The 7,500-nt window shown below is 57.7% G+C and overlaps 1 protein-coding gene across 14 annotated transcripts in view; it reads right to left on the minus strand.

Moving 5' to 3' along the window:
- Window positions 1-7,500, minus strand: part of ATXN7 (ataxin 7) — an 88,134-nt gene that overhangs the window by 31,076 nt on the left and 49,558 nt on the right. The window contains exon 1 of one of the 14 annotated variants that reach the window (XM_074284193.1): window positions 2,068-2,927. The exons of 12 other annotated variants lie outside the window; for them this stretch is intronic. In XM_074284193.1, the coding sequence (XP_074140294.1) occupies window positions 2,068-2,221 (154 nt within the window). In that variant the 5' untranslated portion in view covers window positions 2,222-2,927. Of the gene's footprint in view, window positions 1-2,067; window positions 2,928-7,500 lie in introns of those variants that run through there. One more of the 14 variants, XM_074284197.1, reaches the window with a different exon arrangement.

The following is a 7,500-nucleotide window of genomic DNA, read 5'->3' on the forward strand; positions in this document are numbered from 1 at the left end:
TGGTGCTGCTCGGCCCCAGTCCCAAATGGCTTGGGTCGGGTCCTGGTCCTTTAAGTCGGCTCTGGGGGCGCCCGGCAGGTCTCCGGAGGCGCCCCTGCCGCCACTTAAAGCCGGGCTTTGTCTCCCCGCGCCTGGCACACAGTGACCCGAGGGGCTGACCTCCACGCCGCCGCCGTTCCGGCTCTGACCCATTTGGCACCTCGATCCCAGGACGACACCCGGGTTTTAGCTCGCTTCCACTTTGGGAACAAACATAAAAGAAACAGGATCTCCTTCCTCCTCCCCATTTGAGCCCAGCGCTCACACAGGCGGGCCACGGTGGGGGGCACACGGCCCCCTCGGACAGCAGCCCTTCCGTCGCTATCGGAACGGAGCCCCCCCTGCTGCATCTCCCCCTGCGGCCCGCGCCGGACAGCCGCGCTTTGAGTAATAATATCTGCACGGTTTGGGTGTCAACAGAGGAGGAGGAAAAACAACCCCAAAATCCCCACTGGCTCCGCATTTATGGTACAGAGACAGAGGTCCCCCACGAGCAGGTTACTGCCATCTCGAGCTCGGCTCCCGTTTCCCGGGCCGACCGCGGGCCGCTCAAGCGCCAGGAACACCCCCCAAAGAGCCTTCGGACAAAGGCGTTCCGAAGCCCCTTCTTGCTTCTGGTCACAACTTTCAAATGGAGCCGAACGGGGCCGTCGGACACTCCTAAAAGGACTCGGCCCCCTCCCCTCCCCCAAGCTCTGGCCTCATTATAATTGGCATTATTGTCGCTTTCACACGGGCCTGGCAGGAGCCAAGAAACAAGGGCGAGGAGAAGCGGAACTCGCCTTGGGGAAAACTGAAAGGGACTTGATAATTCAATTAAAGGAGCTATTTCTTTGGGAGTCAGCGCTGGGCAGGCGTCTCCAGCAGCGAGAGCTGCCGTTCGGAGGAACAATGAAATGACAGCCCCATCTGTTGAATCCCCGCTCCGCGGCTGCGGCCAGACCCCTGCTGCCGTTTTTCCCTAGTTTGGGGGTCTCTTCTGGCAGAGCAGCAGCCCCCGCCGCTAGCCAGCATGCACCGCCAGGACGCCCGCCTATCTCCGCTAACAAAGCCGCGAGGGCGGCTGGGGGCAGGTCAGTGTCTCTCCCCCACATCTGGAGAAGTCTGTTCCAAGATGTTCTAAAATATATTTCAACGAGCACTCCGTCCGGCAGCGAGAGGCTAAAGTCCCAGGAAGAAAGGTTGGAAGCCAGTCCTAGCAGTCCCGCAGGCGGAAACATAATCTCTTAGGGAAAAATCACGTGGGAGAAGTATCACCAAGACCCCTGAAGGCGAGTCCTTCGAGGGGGCAGAAAAACTCCAGGAGGTCCCGCAGCAGGCCGGCTGTTAGGAATGGCGTGCAATCTGAAACCAATCAGAACCAACCACCACCGCGTCCCCTCCCTCCCCGCGGGGGAGCAAAGTCTGCAGGTACCGCGCGCAGGGGCCCAAACACCCACAGGGCCCGGCGGAGCGGGGCCGAGGCCTCCCTAACAAAGCCCAATTGTCCCCTCCCGGCTCGTTCTCTCGGCTGCCGGCGGGGCCCACGGAGCTCTGGGCACGGGGTCCGAGCCCTGCGGCGCCCGGCCAGGGAGCCTGAGAAACACATTCCACAGGAAATCCTGAGAAGCGACGGGCCGGGGCCACAGCTACCGCGAGGAAGGTTAAGAAACAAAACATAACCGGGTTGAAAAACCAGCAGCGTCGCAGCGTGACTCCATTTTTAGACAACGACGTAAACAATCCTGTCTCCAGAAGGGACATCCGCGTCGGAGGCTCGGCAGCACTTTAGCAAAACCTCAGCGCTCCGTCGGAGTTAAAAGCAAACCCAGCTCCATCTGCTTCTGAACTTTGGCCAAGTCGCTCAGATGACATTTCAGGACGGCTCATGCGGGCCGACCGCAGCCGCTAAGCCCTCGTCTCAGGATGATCCGCGGTGACCACCGCACGCCCGGCTCCGGGCCTGCCCGGCACTGAGGGCACCCCCGGGCCCGCTCCCGCACAGACGCCCACGCCCTCCCCCCGGGCCCGGGCCCCAGCTGCACAGACCTGCACCAACCTCCGGCAGCAGGCTCCATGCAGAGCCGGGCTCTGGGCCAAGTCTCGCCTCTGACAACGGCACGGGAAAACTCAGGCAGCGCGCGGCGCCCGCCGCCCGGGCGGAGCGGGGGCTGCTGCGGGAGGGCTCCTGGTGGACTTCCATTCACCCCAGCCGGCCGGGTCTGCCCGCACGCTCGCTGCTAGAGGCCGGCATCCCCCCCGCGCGTCTGCCCACCGCCTCCCAGGACGCTCCATGTTTGGGCTTATGTAACATTTGCTACTACTGTAAAGAGCACTTGAATTACAAAGGTCCTGGCAGATAAACAGAAAACAGGAGGTGGAGTCTAATTTTATCTAATATGGTCATACAAGGAGTCCTTGCTGATGTAAAGTAATCCTATTTGCACGGGGACTTGCCAGGACTCCAGAAGGTGGAACTGAAAACAATTTGCTTTATTAATTACTTGCAGGCTCGCTTTGTGAATGTCGTGAAAGTGCTGCGGAATACCGTGGGGGAGGCCTTCGAAAACTGCCATCTCCGGGCCCAGCAGAGCCGTCCGGGTCTGGGGGCTGGCCTGGGGCTGGTTAGGACTTCTTCCCTCCGTCTGCCTCCTAGTGAAAGGAGCCTTCAGACTTTATCGTCAATAATGTCATTATTCATGCAAAGAAAACAAAGCCAGCCCTGGTGCTCGCACACGTTCTGGGAACAGCGTGCACCTGTCGGACTTTTGTATTTTTCCAGCAGCAGGAACAGTGCCGAAGCGTCCGTGCTCCCCAGCCTCACTCTCAGGCGACGTGGGAAATCCTGGGGCCCTCCCTTTCATTTTCAGAACTCTTTTTTCCCTCCAGAGGCCCACGGCAAATGCTCTCCAGCTCCTGCAGGAAGCCCCCTTTCTGAACGGCACTTCTAACCCGTCTCCCTTCAGAATATTTACCCCCCCCCCCGTTTTAATCACAAAACCAAATTTATCAGTCTAGAGACAAAGCATGACACTCATCTGGGAATTCTACAACACTTTTCCAAAGCTCGGCCCCCCTCCCAAATCCCCACCGCCGCTGGGAGGGACGGACTCAGCTTGCCAGAAAGAGCCTCAGAAGCAGGGCCGGAGAAAGGCCGGAGAAGAAGAGGTGAAAAAGGGAAGATGGCGCTGGAAGCTTCCCCAGGCCCGGGAGGAAGCCCTCCCCTTGGAAACCTCCCCAGGGAGGGAAGAGACCGCAGGAGGCAGGGCGTCTCCGAGGCCTCCGGCGGCAGCAGCAGCTCCCTGAGGGCAGGGCCCTGAGTCCCGTCTCCCCGTCCCGAGCGGGCACTTCGTTCCCAGCCACGTCGCCGAGCACGTCTAGCACAGGCTGGGGAGGCCTGGCGGACTTAACGCGGGAGGACGGTTCTAAGTATTTTCCATCCCCAACGAGGCTTCCACAGGAACCGGGGAAAGACTCCTGGGGTAGGGCCCGGGTCCTGGGCCCCTCGGGGGCCGGAGTCGGGGACCTCTTCTCCTAAGGAGTCAACGCACAAAAGGCATGTGGATGACAAGGGAAACCAAGGGAACGGAGACAGCAACCTCCATGGGGACACAAAAGCATGTAAAAAAGGAGTCATGGACCTGCGTGGAGCGGCGATCACCACGGCCCCGGCCCACGCAGCCCCCATGTTTCCCTGTCCTCCTGCCGCGGCCGCCGGGATCTCCGAGGAGCAGTGGGGGTAAAGGGGTTAACCAAGGGGCCTAATGCACGCAGGCAACGCAGCCGCGGACCCAAAGTTCTGCTTGTCATCTTCTGATTGTACTTCTCTGTGACTGGAACGGGAGACCTCCCTCTGTCTTCTATGAAACCATCTGCCTGCCCCCAGTGGCTGATTTGAAAGCAAAGGACAACTGAAAAAATGGGCTGGAATTTTTAGAAATAATAAAAATAAATCATAATTACGAGATGCTTTACAAATATCATTTCACCTGATCCATGGGAGGAAGTTGCCACTATTACGTCCACTTTGCAGTTAAGGAAACTGAGACAAAAAGAGCTTAGGAGACTTTGCCCAGAGTCATACAGCTCCTAAGCATCTGAGGCTGGATCTGAACTCGGGGCTTTCTGACTCCAGGCCCGCTGCTCTGCCCGCTGCTCTGCCCACTGCTCTGCCCACTGCTCTGCCCGCTGCTCTGCCCGCTGCTCTGCCCGCCGCTCTGCCCGCCGCTCTGCCCGCCGCTCTGCCCACTGCTCTGCCCGCTGCTCTGCCCACTGCTCTGCCCGCCGCTCTGCCCGCCGCTCTGCCCGCTGCTCTGCCCACGGGGCCACCAGCTGCCGCCAAACTCCATTTTCATTCTTTCTCCCAGATGCTGGTCAACGCCTCACAAACCTCACAAACACACCTGCCGCCTGTGGTTAGAATGATAAACACTCTTTCACAGAGTCCCGGCTTGGGGTAGAAATTCTCCTTCCCTAGGACTCCACCTTCTCTTCCTAGAGACGGGAGGCACACTCCTGGAGACCCCGAGCTCAGGCGCAGACCCTCCCGCAGCGGGCTCCAGCACGCTCTGGGCTCCGGCCAGGCAGCTGCGGCCACCCCCAGGAGAGCCCAGGGAACCTGCGGCGCTCACTCAGGCCCACTGTGGAAAGGAGCGCCTCGTTCCCTCTTCCCCAGCGGGCAAACTCTGCCACGAACGACCAGAGGCCCGGACGGGCTCGGACCCCCCCAGACACACATCCCTCACACACACGCGCACGTATACTCGAGGACACACTCACAACCTTCTCTCGTGTGGCTCGTTCCTGGGCCCCCGGGCAGCAGGACCCTCTCCAGCTTCTGCCAAGGCCTGGTGCCCAGACCCCTGAGCCGGGCCTCTCAGGGACGCCCTCGGGGGCTCCCGGCTGCTGGACACGTGGATGATGCGGTTTTCACCCCCTGATTTTTTCTACAACTACTCGCATCCCAGCCTCAATCTGGCGCTGCCGAAGCTGATTTTCTGAATCCAAGGCCCGACACCCTCTTTCCTCCCGTTCCCAGGCCGTCCCGTCGCCTGTGACTCCCAATGGCCGGTCAGCCGTTAGCTGCTTGTCCTGACTGTCGCTGACCATTGCAGGCGTCTGGAGCTCTCTGAGCTTATGCTTTTAACTTTTATTTTTATAATATAAAATTTGTTTTCTAGGTAATTCTAGGCATTTTATTCTGTGCATTTCAAAGCGTCATTCTGAGAAGGTTGCCAGAGATTAAAACAGAAAAGATTAAGAATCCCTGGCCCACACCTAGAGGCTGATCCACATCCAAGGCACTGATTAAAAGAAAAATACGACGCTAGTCGTGGTCTTGCCCTCCGTGAACTTCTGGCTGGCTCACCCCTTAGAATCCAGCCGAGCCGACGCAAACAGGGGTTTCCTTCCCTTCTCCCCCTTTCTGTTCATGACAGCTCTGGCAGGTTCTCTCTGGCTAAGAGGCCCCAAGACTGATGATAACAGGACCAGCCTGCAGAAGCTATCCCAAGAATGGCCAAGAGGTGAGCAACATTTGGCTACGGAGCCCACCTGGCTCTGGTGGGCTGTAACGGAGAGAGCCGTTTTTCCCCCTGAGTCACTCAGCAGAAGAGTCATGACTAGTAGTAATAAATCACCAAAAATAAACAGATTAAGTGTTTCTGCTCAGAATAATACAAATGGAAATAGATTAAATGTGTGCAAAGGTAGCTTAGCACCGAGAACCAAGCACCCGACTCTGGTTTGCCATCTTTAACCTGCCTCAGTTTCCTCCTCTGCAAAGTGAGAATATTAGCAGCCCAAATCTCTAGGGCTGTCGTGAGCACCATATGCAAGGAAATATTCCCAGTGCTTTGGATGGACCCTGAAGTGCCCCATGCCAGCCAGCTATGATTACTAGCATGCTCCCTCCTCCCCGCCCCACGGGGTAGCTTGGTCTTCCGGAGTACCGCACCTGAATCCCTGTAAGAAATATTCTAGTAGTGAGGCTATCACTTTGAAAGCCAAAAAGAAAAAAAAAGTGAGAGAGACTTTTGGCCCTCAATCTGTTCATGATAATCCTTTGGTTCAAGGCTGCTTCCTAACACACACAGAAACACACACACTCTCACACTCCCCCTCCCCCTCGCTCCCTTCCTCCTCCTCTCTCCCACCCCTCCCATCTCTGTCTCTCTTCTCTCCATCTCTGCCTCTCTTCTCTCCATCTCTGCCTCTCTTCTCTCCATCTCTGTCTCTCTCTTCTCTCCATCTCTGTCTCTCTCTTCTCTCCATCTCTGTCTCTCTCTTCTCTCCATCTCTGTCTCTCTCTTCTCTCCATCTCTGTCTCTCTCTTCTCTCCATCTCTGTCTCTCTCTTCTCTCCATCTCTGTCTCTCTCTTCTCTCCATCTCTGTCTCTCTCTTCTCTCCATCTCTGTCTCTCTCTTCTCTCCATCTCTGTCTCTCTCTTCTCTCCATCTCTGTCTCTCTCTTCTCTCCATCTCTGTCTCTCTCTTCTCTCCATCTCTGTCTCTCTCTTCTCTCCATCTCTGTCTCTCTCTTCTCTCCATCTCTGTCTCTCTCTTCTCTCCATCTCTGTCTCTCTCTTCTCTCCATCTCTGTCTCTCTTCTCTCCTTCTCTGTCTCTCTTCTCTCCATCTCTGTCTCTCTTCTCTCCATCTCTGTCTCTCTTCTCTCCATCTCTCTCGCTTTCTCTCTGTCTCTCCGTCTCTCTGTCTCTTTCTTTCTCTCTTCCCTTCAATCAATCTCCCAACACATATTTCAGTCCTTCCTGGGGATTGCTCCAAGAAGGAAGCCATCCCTCCTTTGAGGAGCTCCCGTTCCCCTGGCAGGGCCCAGCGGGACAAAGCCGCCAGGAGGTGCGGGGAAGGGTTCTGAAGGCCGGAGCGGCGCCTGGGCCCCGCCTTAAGGGAAGCGCTGTTAAAGCGGCGGGGGAGGACTGTGCCCACCCCCATTCTGATCTGGAGCACACAGGGAGCACCGAGTTGGCCACAACACCCTGCTCAGTCTCAGCCCACTCAGAGATGAGGCCGTAGCAGGGGCCAGGTGGCCGTCGGGCGAGTTGCGGCTCTGTGGAAGGCGCCCATGGACCTGGGGGTAGGGGTCAGCCTTGGAGAAAGAACTGACCCAGAGACAGCACTGAGCGGGGCTCACTCGCACTGGCGGTGAATCGGAGGGCAGACCCGCCATCTTCCAGAAGACCACGCGTTTTTCACCTTCGGAAAGAACAAAACTAACTCCCGGAACCACATTTCAAATCGCCTGGAAGGAGACTTCCACAAGCAGCCTCGTGACGGCTGAAGTCTGCTCTTTGAAAGACCCCCCAAGTCCCTCCTGGGTTCACAAAAAATACTGAATCCCTGCACTCCGCAAGCCCCACTCACCATCCGGGAGGAGTCTGAGCAGGCCAGAGCCGTTCCGGGAGGCGGTTCGAACGGCCGGTCACCCCGGCTCTTGGCCCAGTCCGAACAGTAACAACATGC

Source organism: Sminthopsis crassicaudata, chromosome 1 (assembly GCF_048593235.1).
Source record: "Sminthopsis crassicaudata isolate SCR6 chromosome 1, ASM4859323v1, whole genome shotgun sequence".
NCBI lineage: Eukaryota > Metazoa > Chordata > Mammalia > Dasyuromorphia > Dasyuridae > Sminthopsis > Sminthopsis crassicaudata.